The 16881-nt window shown below is 39.0% G+C and overlaps 1 protein-coding gene across 2 annotated transcripts in view; it reads right to left on the minus strand.

Annotated features, from left to right (window-relative positions):
• Positions 1-16881, minus strand: part of BFAR (bifunctional apoptosis regulator) — a 34280-nt gene that overhangs the window by 12077 nt on the left and 5322 nt on the right. Inside the window, exons 1-5 of one of the 2 annotated variants that reach the window (XM_077141736.1) lie at positions 11268-13772; positions 9952-10288; positions 7738-7942; positions 6816-6985; positions 4467-4611 (exon numbers count right to left, since the gene is read on the minus strand). In XM_077141736.1, coding sequence (XP_076997851.1) covers positions 4467-4611; positions 6816-6985; positions 7738-7942; positions 9952-10214 — 783 coding nt within the window. In that variant the 5' untranslated portion in view covers positions 10215-10288; positions 11268-13772. Of the gene's footprint in view, positions 1-4466; positions 4612-6815; positions 6986-7737; positions 7943-9951; positions 10289-11267; positions 13773-16881 lie in introns of those variants that run through there. The other variant, XM_077141734.1, reaches the window with a different exon arrangement.

A 16881-nucleotide genomic window follows, 5' to 3' on the forward strand; every position in this document is an offset into this window, starting at 1 on the left:
TGATAATACTGCAGAATTATTAAACTTGGATTCAACAGTGACACTGTATGTTTCATTTTTTTTTAAATTTTTTTATTAATCAAAAAAAAGAAAAGAAATTAACACAACATTTAGAAATCATTCCATTCTACACATGCACTCAGTAATTCTTAGTATCATCACAGATGTATGATCATCATTTCTTAGTACATTTGCATCGATTTAGGAAAAGAACTAGCAAAACAGCAGAAAAAGATATAGAATGTTAATATAGAGAAGAGAATTAAAATAATAATACTAATAAAAATATATATATATAAAAAGGAAAAAGAAAAAAACAAAAACAAAAGATACAAACACACAAACAAACAAACAAAAAACCATATTTCAGGTGCAGCTTCATTCAGTGTTCCAACCTAGTTACATTACACTTAGGTATTATTGTGCTGTCCATTTTTGAGTTTTGTATCTAGTCCTGTTGCACAGTCTGTATCCCTTCAGCTCCAATTACCCATTATCTTACCCTGTTTCTAACTCCTGCTGGTCTCTGTTACCAATGACATATTCCAAGCTGATTCTCGAATGTCGGTTCACATCAGTGGGACCATACAGTATTTGTCCTTTAGTTTTGGGCTAGACTCACTCAGCATAATGTTCTCTAGGTCCATCCATGTTATTACATGCTTCATAAGTTTAGTCTGTCTTAAAGCTGCATAATATTCCATCGTAGGTATACGCCACAGTTTGTTTAGCCACTCTTCTGTTGATGGACATTTTGGCTGTTTCCATCTCTTTGCAATTGTAGATAATGCTGCTATAAACACTGGTGTGCAAATGTCCGTCTGTGTCTTTGCCCTTAAGTCCTTCGAGTAGACACCTAGCAGTGGTATTGCTGGGTCGTAATCCATTCTGCCATTCTATGTCTTTTGATTGGGAAATTCAGTCCATTAACTTTTAGTGTTATTACTGTTTGGATAATATTTTCCTCTACCATTTTGGCTTTTGTATTATATAGATCATATCTGATTTTCCTTCTTTCTACACTTTACTCCATACCTCTCTCTTCTGTCTTTTCGTATCTGACTCTAGTGCTCCCTTTAGTATTTCTTGCAGAGCTGGTCTCTTGGTCACAAATTCTCTCAGTGACTTTTTGTCTATAAATGTTTTAATTTCTCCTTCATTTTTTTTTTTTTTTTTTTTTTTGAGGGAGGAAGGGAAGGAAAGACAGAGAGAAGGAAGGAAGGATGGAAGGAAGGAAGGGAGGAAGAAAGGGAAACATCTTTAAACATTTTCTTGTTTTTTATTGTATTTTGTTTGTTTGTTTGTTTTTTACATGGGCTGGGGCCGGGAATCGAACCGAGGTCCTCCGGCATAGCAGGCAAGCACTTTGCCCGCTGAGCCACCGCGGCCCCCCCTCTCCTTCATTTTTGAAGGACAATTTTGCTGGATATAGGAGTCTTGGTTGGCAGTTTTTCTCTTTTAGTAATTTAAATATATCATCCCACTGTCTTCTAGCTTCCATGGTTTCTGCTGAGAAATCTACACATAGTCTTATTGGGTTTCCCTTGTATGTGACAGATTGTTTTTCTCTTGCTGCTTTCAAGATCCTCTCTTTCTCTTTGACCTCTGACATTCTAACTAGTAAATGTCTTGGAGAACGCCTATTTGGGTCTATTTTCTTTGGGGTGCGCTGCACTTCTTGGATCTGTATATTTAGGTCTTTCATAAGAGTTGGGAAATTTTCAGTGATAATTTCTTCCATTAGTCTTTCTCCTCCCTTTCCCTTCTCTTCTCCTTCTGGGACACCCACAACACGTATATTTGTGCGCTTCATATTGTCATTCAGTTCCCTGATTCCCTGCTCAAGTTTTTCCATTCTTTTCCCGATAGTTTCTGTTTCTTTTTGGAATTCAGATGTTCCATCCTCCAGTTCACTAATTGTAGCTTCTGTCTCTTTAGATCTACCATTGTAGGTATCCATTGTTTTTTCCATTTTTTCTTCTTTGTCCTTCACTCCCATAAGTTCTGTGATTTGTTTTTTCAGATTTTCTATTTCTTCTTTTTGTTCAGCCCATGTCTTCTTCATGTCCTCCCTCAATTTATTGATTTGGTTTTTGAAGAGTTTTTCCATTTCTGTTCGTATATTCAGCATTAGTTGTCTCAGCTCCTGTATCTCATTTGAACTATTGGTTTGTTCCTTTGACTGGGCCATATCTTCAATTTTCCGAGCATCATCCATTATTTTCTGCTGGTGTCTGGGCATTTGATCAGATTTCCCTGGGTGTGGGACCCAGCTGGTTGAAAGGTTTTTCTGTGGAATCTCTGGGCTCTGTTTTTCTTTTCCTGCCCAGTAGGTGGCGCTTGTGGTGTTCGTCTGTCGGCCCGGGAAACCGCGCGTGGAGGCGGGGGTTGCTGGCTGCCGTGGCTTGGGGGAGAGCCGGTCCAAATTGCCCAGCTGGCCTTAGACGCCAAGTGTGACGGGAGGGCCCCGCTATCCAACATTCCCAGTCAGACCGGGGAGCCACGTGCGTGGAGAGGACCCCAGTCGCCAGCCGCCCCGGCCGGGAAAACGTGCGCCCCTCGGGTATCTCACCGCAGCGGATTCTCCCTGCCCTTTCAGCCGTTCCAGAATGGGGTACGCTGTCTTTTTGGTCTCTGTCGTGACTCCGGGAGCTGTTTCGTATTGTTTCTGTTTCTTTAGTTGCTTTTCTGGAGGAGGAACTAAGACCCGCGCGTCTTACTAAGCCGCCATCTTCTCCGGAAGTGCCTGTATGTTTCATTTTTTAAAAAATCTTTTCCATTTGAAGATTCACATTGAAATAATTATATATGAAAATGTATGGTGTCTCAGATTTTCAAAGTTATGGGGTTACGGGAGCAGGTCGGGGTATTAACAAAATAAAAGTGGCCATGAGTTACTACTGCTGAATTACAGTCGATGGCAGTTTTGTACTATTATCCTGCTTTTGTATATGTTTGAAATTTTCCATAGTAAACATTTTAAAAAGCTAATTTTTAAAAATATCTGTAATTCTACCTTAAGTGAGCTATAGGCATATATGGGAGTGGTTCTTCATTCTAAAGCAGTGTGTCTCAACCTTTTTTTCATTATCACCCTCTCAGGAGTCTTTTTAAGACTCTTTTTTTTTCAATCACCCCACCCCTCTCCCCTTATTGTTAATATCACAGATATACCACATATTTGTTTTAGGTACGGTTGACTTTTAGAGGGCCACAAATCATTGTCATTTCTAAGTTTGTTTTTTTTATTCCGCCCCAAAACCAACTTTTGCCCCATTGTGGGTGCTACTGCCTGCGTTGAAAACGCATCCTCTAAAGAAACACAGAAATTCACAGAAGGTCTCAGAAATAAAATCTGCTTGCGTCCTGCAGCTCATGGTAAGTACAAGAGCAAGGGAGACGACTAAGTCATGTTTTTGTAGGTCTGGTGTCAGTGTCGGTGTTAGTGCTGGACCAAAATAATCCAACTCTTGGCTTCCCCCCTGAGGAAAACAATCATCAGGTGAGGTGATCCATGATGACAGGGCTCCATGGGCACCATCCCATGTCTGGAGCTCATCTGATGAGAATCCTGGCATTCAGGAAGGTTCCACTGGGACACTAGGGTTGGAGAAATCTTATCAAACCCTTTGGGTTAATCCTCAAATGTCTACGCTCAGGGAGGTGATGAGTAGCAGAGAAGACCTAAAGGAACAGACTGATGATGTGATTCTGTTGGCTTTTCTAGGAGGATCAGAATCACAGTCTGAATATTCAGATTATTTTTAAGTACTTTAAACAGTATCCTCACTGCCTACATGACCCAGAGATGTCCTGCCAACTATGAAAAGCTGCCATAGGTTTGCCACTGGCTGCATTAACAAAATTAATAATTTAGGGAAAAAGAGAAGTAAGGTTTTGTTTAAATTTAAAAATGAATAATAGCAGTGATACAAAAAACCTCTGCCTCAGGAACTCCACAACTATCCCTTAAAAATTTCAAACCTACAGTTTTTTTAGTTGTTAAAGTAATACATGCACATAGTAAAAAGGGTTTTCAAATGGCAGCACTATTTATAATAGCATAAACTGGAAACAACATCAGTGTCTGTTATGAGAATGCATAAACTGTCACATACTTGTACAATATCGTGCAGTACAAAAGGAAACATGCGTGAACTTGCTGAAGCAACCTGCACAAGGATGTAATAGTTTATGCCTCTTACATTCTGTTGGCTTTTCTAGGAGGATCAGAATCACAGTCTGAATATTCAGACTCACATTGTTAAATAATGCTCACGTTGTTAGTGGATACACATCCAACAATACAGGGCCAGCTGCAGGAGCGCGGTCACCTCCGGAGAGGGCAGGTTGTCTGGGGGCTTCAATCATGTCTGTGATATTGTTCTTCTTAAGTAAAGCAGTGAACATGCAGATGATTGCTATGTTGTTCCCTAAACTCTTTCCAATTAGAAAAAAGAATTCACCTTATATTCCCAGAGATTTTGGGGGGGCTTCACGCCTAGGGCTTTGACACGCTCCAGTTCCATGAAGATGGCTCTTCTGTGGCTGCTATTTTCTATGTTATAAGGTGCCCTTGAAAATTCTTCCTCTGTCAAAGTTAAAAGCAATCTGTTGGGGGAGGGGGGAAGAGATCATACACTTGAAGCAAACTCTCCACATTCTAAGTTTCATTTTATCCACCCGAATACTTTAGGCTTGAGGTAAGACAGTTAATAGAAGAAATAGCACTGATAACAGCCAATAACTGAACATTTACTATCTGCCAGGGACTATCCTAACATACTTTCATAAATCATCACAAATCCATTTAACCCTTCTGTGGGGTGGGTGCCAGTATGCCCATTTTATGGATAAGAAAACTAGCTCAGGGAAGTCAAAGTAACTTGCCAAAAGCACACCTACATCTGATCTCCTCCTAAGTTTCAGATCTTTGAGCTATCCACTATGATCTCTCACACATTATCTATTTTTTAAAAGCATGTACGTTTTTTAAAGAAAAAACCACTGGAAGGAAATCCAATAACACATTAATAGAAATTAGTGGGGGTAGTGATTTAATTTTAATAAAAATAACTTATCAGTTTCTTATCAGAAGGTATAAATCTACCTTCACAGTGATTCATCACTTAAAAAGTCCCTTTTACCCAGCAATTCTAGTTCTAGAAATTTATCCAATGGAAGCAAAACAATTAGGCAAAGGTACACTGTAATAACTAGGCAGAATTTTAATTTACCACAATTTGATCACGGGGAGACTAATCCTAGCATAAGATGATAAAATGGATACGGTTCATTTCTCCAAGGGAATGTCAAGCATTGAAAGCTCAGCACAAGGGATGCAAGTATAGTTCAGTGGCAAAATTCTCACCTGCCATATGGGAGACCTGGGTTTAATTCCTGGCCACTCAAAAAAAACTTCAACAAATGGTGCTGTGACAATGAAATATTCATGGAAAAGAATGAAATGTGACCCCCACCACACAGCATACAAAAAAAAAAAGAAAGAAAGTAAGCCCAACATAGGGGGAAAATGTGACTGGGGTGGGGAAGGCAGGTAGGTTGGTGGTCTGAAATAAACAGATCAAAGAAAGCAGCTGCAGTGAGTAGGGAATCTCGGGTGGGAAGAGACTAGAGACCAAGGTGCTCAAGGTCAGCTCAGGACAATTTTTAGGATGCTTTTTGTATGGTGCTCTATGTAACACCTCAACATACTCCCTCTAAGGAAACCTACAGGAAAGATGAACAGTGCTCTGGAACAGAAGGGGAGGATTTACTGGCAGTCAGAAGCAGGCCTCCCAACCGCCCAGTGACATGGGAATTTCTGGTACCAATACATCCACTATGATATTATTTAGAAATATATCCATACGGAAAAAAAAGAAACAATCCAAATGCGTGTTGGTGAGAAATCAAGTCATAAACTCTAGTATACATACATATGCAGATTTGTTTAGTACATTTGTATTTTCAGTATAAATAAATGAAACACATTTATATGTTTAAGTCTGTATACATATGCATAAACTCTGAAAAGTCTGAAAGCTATTCAGCAAGATGACAACAGTAATTTTCTCGGAAGGGTGGGATGACAAGGCATTTCACTTTCAATATTGTATGGTTCTGCATTATTACTTTTAATAAGAAATATATATTACTTTTATTATCAGGAAGCAATAATAAAAACATATTAAAATGTCAATGACATAAAATGGTACAGCTGCTTTGGAAAAGCTTGGTGGTTCCTCAAAAAGTTAAACAGAATTACCATATGACCTGGCAATTCTACTCCTAAAGAGAACAGAAAATATACATCTACGCAAAAACTTGTACACAAATGTTTATAAAAGCATTATTCATAGTAGCTAAAAGGTAGAATTAATACAAATGTCTATCAACTGATGAATGGATAAACAAAATTTTATAAATCCATTCAACGGAGTATTATTCAGCCATAAAAAAGGAATGAAATTTCAAAATATGCCACAACATGGATGAACCTTGAAAACACGCGAAGTGAAAGAAGCCAGATACAAAATGCTGTATATTATATGAAATGTCCACAGCAGGCAGATCCACAGAGACAGAAAGTATATGTCAGGGATGGGGGAATGGGGATCAACTGTTACAGGGTATGAGCTTTCTCTCTGGGTGATGAAAATGTTCTAAAACCAGACTGGGGTAATAGTTGCACAACTCTATGATTCACTAGGCTGTACTCTTTAAATGGGGGAATGTTATGGTATGAGAAGTATATCTCAATGATGTTGTTTTTAAAACATGTCAATGATGTGTCAGAAAATTTTGCTCCTTACCTTCCATTTACTCTTTCAGATAAAAACCTGTCTCTGTAGAGAGTGGCCCAAGGGCCCAGCTGCTCCAGCCAGAGGACAACTTCTTCTGCTGTCCATTTGGCCACAGCTTTGTGGACCAGGAGGTCGTGCTCAGATTCTCTGCTGCTCCAGTGATACACGAGCAGGACTACCTGGGGAAAGCGATAGGGACCTTAAGAAAAGCAGAGGTCAGAAATGCCAGTTTCTAAATATCTGAGTGTGGGACAGAAAAATAAGAGGATGAGATTGAAAGGAATGATGCCGAGTCTGTCCACGGAGGCAGGGCCATGCTACCGGCACACGAGCCCTAGGAAATGTGACTCTCTGTGGGCTCATCTCTATGCCAACTGTCAGGGCATGAAGGAGGAGAAAGAGGACAAGTCTCATAGCAGGGCACCTGGGAATAGCTGCACCCAAAGATCCCATCAACTTGATCAACATAACTCACATTTGCCTTTCCTATTGGAAACCCTGTAAGATTTAGATTTTTTGTGGCTTGGAACTTAAGAAAATAAAATAGTATCTATGCTGGAAGTTAGTCAAGTTGGTGTGCTCTGTCATGAAGACAGACATGGTCTCAAACTCTAGACATGGTCTCTGCTACCTTTCTGCAAATGAGTTTCCTCCTCTGTGAAATGGAATAATAATAGTGCCTACTGTAAAAGCTATGAAGAGGATTAAATGGGCTAGAGCTAACATTTATTGAGCTCCAACTATGACATAGGCTACCTGAGTAGACAACTTCCTGGAAGAAATCATAAAATCCAGCAAACTTCAACATGTGCAGGGAATTACCATATGCAGTCCCATCATCAACTGTTTAGATGTATTTCAACAGAACAGACGTGAGTGGAAGCTATGGGGAGCAAGGAAGGCAGAGAAATATGGAGAAACATGAACTTACTGCCACACCAGTTAAAGCTGTGAGCACGCCAGAAAAGAATCCTCCTCCTCTCTGCTGATTCACTCGGCCTGTGTTAGAAGTGAAGGGAATCTGATCATTCCCATATTTTTGAAAGGCTGCAAGACTCTGGACTATGTCCTGATTCTGCTGAATGTCTTCAAGTCTCATTCTTATGGCATCAGGGAATAATTTTTCAATAGCATCCCTTTGGAGAATGTAAAATCGCAAGACAGTCATTTGACTAAGTACACTTATGATGCTTAGAGGCTGAACTACAACCAATAAAGTTTAATAATACACAAATACAGTAGAAGGATGGACAAGATTATCTCTTATGGCTCTGTTGGTAACAGAAAAAAATCAGAAGTAACCTACATGTCCACTGTTAGGTAAACAGCTAAATAAAATATGGTATATTAAATAATGGAATACTATATAAGTTTTGAAATGAATTTACTGGATCACTATGGATAAAGCTCAGATATGCAGACTGTTGAATGAAAACAGTAAATGGTAGAACCATACAACAGTACACCACAGACGTGAGAAAATACTTGCATTTTCCATTGACACATACTTCTGCATTAAAGTATTTTTTTCAACATTACATATTTTTTATATTGGTTGGCATATATTATGTAAACATACAGGAATAAAGTCTGCAAGGATACATTCCAATATAATTATTAAGTTACACTTTAAGGAAGGAGGTGGCAAGGAAAGAGATTAGGATTAAGCCTTATCTGTAAATTTTAATTTTTTATAAGGAGTATATATTCTGTATCAATTGTGTATTTAAAAATAAAATCAATAAATATTTAATGAAGTTTGTATAAAATATCTTATACCATCAGTTACATGTATCATAGTGGCCTCATTCTCAAGAGTTAGACAATATGGTTAGAAAACATTTTAACACATGGGAAACAGTTAAGAAACAATACTAGACATCGAGCAATTCACTGATAATTGGGTGTCACATATCAAAAATGCTACAGAAAGGGAGATAAACATGTGCTGGAGTAATGAGAATAGCTTCATGGATGACAATATCAGTGAAAAACTTGTACAAAATTAGGAAAAAATGGAATGTAAGGGAAAACACTCCAAGTTCTAGAGAGGGGCAGAAGCAGTTAAGGATTAGGTCAGCCGATACTGGCCTGAGTTCAGTACCCATATATCTGGGGGAAAAAACAAGAATGGAAAGAGCAGGTATGATTATCTGTGCTCCTGTTTACTAACTGGTTCCTAAATTCTGCCTATCTTATAAAGTATTTTTTAATTCTAAAATAAACCACAACTAAGTCATAATGGAACTTATTCCAGGGAAAAGGAGGAAAGAGATCTAAGATGTGGAGGAGGAGTCAAAGGGTTCTTTAGTTGTATCTGTAATGTTCCAACCTTTTTGAAAGAATATATATATATGTATTGCACACGTTATTAAAATTAATTTTTAAAAAGAATCCAAGTGAAGTTCAGTAGTAAGAGAAATTCAACTATCAGGCTGTATTACCAAAAGTAGGGTTATTTTCATTTTCAGTTATTCACAACTGAAGTAACCTCCTTCAATTTAAGACTAATCTTCAGATAAAGCAAGACTGTCAGGTAAGAGCAAAGTGTTTATAACCACATCTCCTGTGAAAAAGAAAATATTGAGTTAATGGTTTTATGGTATTTTCTGATATTTTGTTGATATCAAAAAGCTGAACACATTGCTACAGCAACAGAAGTGGAGACAAGGTTTTTAGCTTCAAAGACTCAAGGAACATCATGACCACATGGAAGCAGAAAAGAACTAGCTATCTGAAAGGTCTGGCCATTTGTCGTGTGTTGCTAGGTATGAGAAACTAGCTCTCTTGATAGTATCATTGGACAGAGTTTATTCAAATTATGAAGATAAGCATCAAAACAGTTATTCAGAATTGTACAGATACACCATTTCCTCTTTAGACCTAGTGTGTTCTCAGTAATTACAAATTAGGATAAAAGTACTCTATGACAAAGGATTACAAGACGGACTGATAACCAGAATCTATTTCTTTCCTTCATTAATAATAAACAAAGTACAACTGCCTGTGAGGAAGGAAGCCAGGTCCAGATTAACCACAGTGAGGCTGGCCACACACTTTGGGCCTTTTCAAATACTGCTGTTCCCAATAAGAGAAAACGTCACCATACAAGCTGTGTCTGTTACTGACACGGGCTGAGCATTACCTGAGGAGAATATTGACTTTCGGGAAACCTTCCCATTTTTCTCTGCATTCTGGGCACTCTGTTTTCTTCGAAGACACCCACCATAAAGCTAGGCAGTGCCGGCAGAAACTATGCCCACAGTTCAAGGTGGTAGGGTTAACCAGGATGTCATAACAGCAGTGGCATGAAAATTCACTAACAGAAATCTGAGGGCTGGTGTTGTTGAGAGAGTCATCTTTTTCAAGGCTCATCACGCTCAGATCATTGTTCTGAGGCTCCTCCATCTCTTAGAAAATTCTGAGATCCACAAACATGGAACAGTTCAGATTTGCAAAATCGCTACAAAGCATCGTTAAATCTAGAAGAAAAAAAGAAAACAGCAATAGAAATAAGACAGTTAAGTGTTTTCGATTATCGCCATTCTACTAAGGCTCTAATTTTTAGATATAAGTTTGATTTATAAAACGCTATATTAGAACAGAATGATCATATGCTAAGAATGTCTGTGTTTCTTTGTTGCCATATTTTGTTAAAAATTCTTAAATTAATAATAAAAAAATACTATATTACTTAGCCAGACAAACATCACTGAATTTCCTTCCAGCCTGTCATACTTCTCAAAATTAGGAGAGGCAAAATAGGGTGGCAGAAGGTTCAATGGACTTGGTGGGAGTGGAAAATTCTGTATTGTTCTTTCTCACTAACCTCCTTTGAAAACTGTTTCTCTAGACCTCAGTCAGTTAAGTTACCAGGTTCTTTCCAGTTCTATGATTTTAAATAAACCAGTCCTTAGAAGCAGTGAAATGTCTGGTATCAGCAACAGATAACATATATATATCTGTTGGAATACAACAACAGATATATTTTACGTGTATATAACACATTTTATTTAAACAAATCTGCCTTCCTGCTAGGTAACTACTACTTTAGATTCCAGAGCCCCCCAGAGTGGGCTGAAGCAATAGCAGGAAGTAATAAAATTTCGGCCTAAGAGTCACCCCCAAGAAAGCCCCCTTTGTTGCTCAGATGTGGCCCCTCTCTCCAGCCAACACAACGAGCAGTCTCACCACCCTCCCCCTCTCTGCGTGGGACATGACTCCCAGGGACGTGGACCTTCCTGGCAACGTGGGACAGAGATCCTGGAATGAGCTGAGACTCAGCATCAAGGGACTGAGAAAAACCCTAGAATGAGCTGAGAATTAACAGCAAGGGATTGAGAGAACCTTCTCGACCAAAGGGGGAAGAGTAAAATGAGACAAAGTGTCAATGGCTGAGAGATTCCAAACAGAGTCCAGAGGTTATCCTGGAGGTTATTCTTATGCATTAAATAGATATACCTTGTTGTTTGAGATGTAGTGGAGAGGCTGGAGGGAATTGCCTGAAAATGTAGTGCTGTATTCCAGTAGCCATGTTTCTCGATGATGATTGAACAATGATATAGCTTTCACAATGAGACTCTGTAAATGTGAAACCCTTATGTCTGATGCTCCTTTTAGCTACCGTATCAACAGAAGAGTAGAACATATGGAATAAAAATAAATAATAGGGGGAACAAATATTAAAATAAATTCAGTTTGAAATGCTAGTGGTAAATGAAAGCGAGGGGTAAGGGGTATGGTATGTATAGTCTTCTTTTTCTCTATTATCATTTTATTTATTTTTCTGTTGTCTTTTTATTTCTTTTTCTAAATCGATGCAAATGTTCTAAGAAATGATGAATATGCAACTATGTGATATTAAGAATTACTGATTGTATATGTAGTATGGAATGATATCTAAATGTTTTGTTTGTTAAGTTTTTTAATTAATAAAAAAAGTTTAAAAAAAAAATAGTAGGAAGTAAGTGAAGTCATTCTCCTGGGTGTCCTGGGCCAGGCTACCCACCCCCATGATTCAATCTACCCCTTTTCCCCAAATTCATCCAAATATACATAACATGTCCTCTAGATTCAGCCATTTGCCTGTGCCACTGATATGCAAATGACAAGGGACTATTCTTTTCTTTTCTCCTTCTTATGTAAGTCTTAGGAGACTTTTTGGAGAGGTAGTATATTGGAGGAGATCTCGGAATTAAAATCTCCACTTCCTAGCTCCCTAACTCTCTGATCTTTACGAAAGTTACCTGAGCTCTCTGAGCCCGTTTCCTCAACTGTGAAAAAGTGGTATCACCTAAACCTTTAAGGTGTACTGTGAGGAGGAGAGGCAGGGACAGCACAGTGCCAAGGGCAGTACATGGTACAACAGGTGTTCAAGAAATGATAGTTACTAGTGTCAGTGGTGTCATCAGAGTGTAGGCACAGGATAAAAGAGTGTCTTAGTCTCCCTGTTTACCTCTGGCCCAGTTTTTATGCTGTGGAGGCAGGTGGTTAAGAACCAGGTCCTACAAAAATGGACATCTGCACACTGGTGTTTACGGAAGCAGTGTTGGCCTAAGAGTATATCGACTGAGGAATGGAAGGGGATTGGACTACTGAGCAGCTGCAAAGAGAATGAAGCTGTGAAGCAAGCAACTAGATAAATGAACCTTGAGGACAGTATGGTGAATGAAATATCAGAAACAAAAATACAAATATTATCATGCCTCACTCATATGGACTGACTATGATACACAAACCCAGAGAATTTAAATCGAGAGCATAGGTAATCTGGTTAAGGTCTATTGTAAAGGTTCCTAGATTGTAAGCTCTTACAGCAGTTACATATATTCTGGAGTTGTAACTGCTATTTCTAAATTCTGAGATGCTGAGCTATTTGTGTAAAACCTGGTCGTTCCCTGGAACTTCGAGTATAGTGTGACACCTGAGACTTAGGGTTAGCGCTATGAGGCTCTGAAAGTCAGCATCACTTCTCACAGCAACTGCTAAAAAAGTTGAAAAGGTGATCAGACTTCAAGTATAAATATGAATGAAGCTGATCTGGACAGGACTAAGGTAAATCAGAATACAGGGTAAAGAATGATATGGTCTATATTTTAAAATACAGACCTGTGTGAGACTAAAGAAAAAGAAGTTTATTTGGTACAAAATTTATATTTTTGGTAGCTCACTATCTAATTTAACTTGTAGGGTCGTTTTTTCAAAAATCATAAATTCATGGAATCTTGACTAGGGAGCTGAGATATTGTTGGTTTGCACAGGTTAGTGTGATACCCAAAGTAATTTGGGCAGAGAATAAAAAGTATTTGCAAAACCCCCTTGAAGGACTGGGGAGAAGGAAGAAATATTAAACTTCCCTACCTGGGGAATTCCTGATATTCTTGTAAGCTTTGGCGACAACCAATTCAATAGGCTAAGCCCTCAATCTTGGGCTCGCCCCTATGAAACACTGCTGCAAAGGAGAAGCTGAGCCTACTTATAACTATGCCAAAGAGTCACCCCCAGAGAACCTCTTCTGTTGTTCAAAGGTGGCCTCTCTCTCAAAGCCAACTCAGTAGGTGAATTCAATGCCAACGTGGGTCAGGACTCCCAGGGGTGTAAATTTCCCTGGCAACATGGGAAATAATTCCCGGGAAGGAGCCAGGACCAGGCATCATGGGATTCAGAAAGCCTTCCTGACCAAAAGGGGAAGAGAGAAATGAGACAAAATAGAGTATCAGTGGCTACAAGAGTTCAAATAAGAGTTGAGAGATTATTCAAGAAGTTATTCTTATGCATAAGAATAAGTTTTTAGTGTATTAGAATAGGTAGAAGGAAATACCTGACACTGCTGAACTGTATGTATTAGAGTAGCCTTGATTCTTAAAGTTGATTGTTTAACTATATAGAGTGAATGGTTTTCTTTATTTCTTTTTCTGAAGTGATACAGACATTCTAAAAATATCATCACACTATGTGATGATGCTGTGAGCCACTGATTGTATGCTTTGGATGGCCGTATGGTGCCTTTAGATATCTCAATTGAAAAAGAAAAAACAGGTCCCAGTGTTGGATGGCCTGGGTTCTTACCCCAACTCTGTCATTTCCCCACTATAGGGGCCAGATTGTCTTGAGCCTCAGCTTCCTCATGTATAGATGGACACAGTTAACAGTATTAGTCCCACTGGGAGATTTAAGAATTCCATAAGTGAATGCAAGCAAAGTGCCTAGCACAGAGCCTAACATATGGTGAGCATACAGTAAATGGTAGCAATTAACTTGATGTTTTAAATGCAGTGAGAAGAGAGAAACATCACCTTTTATAAGGTGTAAAATACTACATATAGTATCATAACATTATATTTTAAATAATCTACAAAAAAAGGTCTAGATGAAAAGACACTGGAATGGGGTGCAATAATAGATGATGGTAAAGAGGAGACAAACTTCTGCACAGCCCCAATAAAACTGTTCTTTTCAGAAGAGAAGGAATGCAAAAAAAACATTTCTGATGGCAAATTCCAAGCTATTTCTGACTACCAATCACATTCGCTCATTATCTATATGTTTTGATTTTTTTTTTTAATTACTCATTGCTTCCCTTTGGACAGCCTCTTCAGACTGCTAAGGGAGTGGGAGATCTCATAGTGGTCTTAGAAAAGAAGAAATACTTGAATAAAGTAGTTAGTTTATTCAGTTAGTATTTATTAAGCAACCTATGGGGTTGTGCTGGTTTGAAAGGATATATGTACCCTAGAAAAGCCATGTTTTAATCCTAATCCCATATTTTAAAGGCAGCCAATTCTTCTAATCCCTATTCAGTACTATATGCTGGAAATTTTAATTAGATTATCTCCATGGAGATGTGACTCCATCAGTGTGGGTATTAAACCTGTTAGGTGGAGACGTGTCTCCACCCATTCCAGGTGGGTCTAAATTAGTTTACTGGAATCCTATAACAGAAGAATTATTTTGGAGAAAGCTTCAGAAGCAGAAAACAAGACAGAAAGCCAGGAGATTCAGAGAGCAGAGAAGAATGACAGAGCCATGAGAAAGCCGCAACAAGGAATACCACAGCACCATAAAGCAGAGAGTCCACCCGCCAGCAACCTTTGGAGATAAAGAAGGAAAACCCCTCCCAGGGAACTGGAAAGGAAGCTAGCAGATGACATCGTGTTTGCCATGTGGAAGGCCAGCCGAGAGAGAAACCCTGTGTTTGCCAAGTGCCTTTCCACTTGAGAGAGAAACCTTGAATTTCATCAGCCTTCTTGAATCAAGGCATCTTTCCCTAGATGCCTCAGATTGGACATTTCTATAGACTTGCTTTAATTGGGACAGTTCCACAGCCTAAAAACTGTAAACTTGCAACTTCTTAAATTTCCTTTTTTAAAAGCCATTCTGTTTCTGGTACATTGCATTCCAGCAGCGAGCAAACTAGAACAGCGGTAGAGCATTATCTCTGACAATAATAATAAAAAGCATTACTATTTATTGGCATCTCCAGTGAACTGGGTACTGAGTCAGGTACTTTAAATACATTTGTGATCACATCTAGACTCAGTGTCAGGACAAAGGCACAGAGACCTCTGAGTAAGGGTTGCCCAAAGGATCAGATGAGATGGGCTTGGCTAGGGCACTGTCCTCAGTGTTTTCACTGTAATAAACTGGAGATACAGGTCAAATACAGGGGTTCATATACCAGTTTAATGAGAGGTCCACAGATGGGAGAAGGGAGGACACAATTTCAGAAGAATGAGATCAGCAAAGCAGGGCTTTAGGGTGATAAATTTCATTATGGAGGAGGAATAGGCTAGAAGCAGGGAGAATTTAGGGAAAAAGTTACAAAGTGTCATCACTTCTGGGAAAATGAAAAGGGATGACTCTATGTGAGAGATATTTGGAAAATAATTGATGGGCTTTAGTGATTAGAAAGAAAGAATAATCAAAGATCCCAGTTAGGTTTCAGAATTAGGAAGGAAAACAGCCCTTCTGAGAGAAACTGGGTCACTATAAGCAAGAAGAGCCAGTCTTGGAAAGAAGTTGGTTGAATTTTGGAAAAGTTCAGTTTGAGGTGATGATAAGACTTCTAAAGGAGAAAGGGGTAGCACCCGTTTCATTGTAGTTGAGAGTAAGGATGACAATAAGTGTTTGAATTTTAGTCATTATGCAACTTGCATAGAAATACAAAAACATAACTAAAACTAATTTCTCACAAATTAGCCTTTTTAAAACTGGAATACATCAGCAGTTCCTAGTTTATTAAAGTTCATTAAAAAGGCCTCTTTGAGGAGGCAATGCAGTGATCTTGAGGATGTTTATAGCTGTTCTCTACAAACTCAGCTCCAACTTATCTGCAGGCTGGAGCTCTGAGAAGCAGCTCTCCTTAAGAGTTCCTTCACGAGCAAGCATGCATGACAGCATCGCTATCCTGTTCTTTCCACCTGTTTCCCCTTTTCTCAAAGGCCACAGTCAGGAGAATCACTCCATTCCCACCCCTACTGCCTGGTTCACATGGATAAACTTGGGTTTAAGCTCACCTTCAATCACCACATGAAATTACAAGTGTCAATTACGTCATTCAAAACTAAAGGAAAGGATACCTGAGTTTGCAGATGTCTACAAAGCTGTGAACAGAAACTAATTTAAAACCATGGGTTGAACACAGAATTGAAGAGTACAGAAAAATCTCAGGGAGTTCCCATGAGATATTCTGAAGAACGGTGATCTCTGAATAAAAAGTTGGGTCTTCAACATAAGTGTATAAAGGCACTTCAGGATGTCTGTGCACACTCTGAAATAACAGGCACACTTGTGCTGCAGAACATTTTCCTGGAAGGATGTCTATAGTTTGTTAAGGCTTTCAGAGGGGACAAAGGCCCAAATAAAGTTAACAACTACTGTTTATCCATTGTGATAAAGGCTTTCATATTGAACTACAGCTCGCTGCCTCTTGAAGTGGTTATAATGAAGCCAGGTGAGCCTTTTCCCAGTGAAGCAGCATAACCATCAGGAGCTCCTCCATATTCTACAACATGCCAGGGCCAGGCTCAGCACTGGCAGCCACTGCCCCATCGTGGCAATAAGTGAGGGCAGGGAT

This window comes from Tamandua tetradactyla, chromosome 23 (genome assembly GCF_023851605.1).
Source record: "Tamandua tetradactyla isolate mTamTet1 chromosome 23, mTamTet1.pri, whole genome shotgun sequence".
Lineage (NCBI taxonomy): Eukaryota > Metazoa > Chordata > Mammalia > Pilosa > Myrmecophagidae > Tamandua > Tamandua tetradactyla.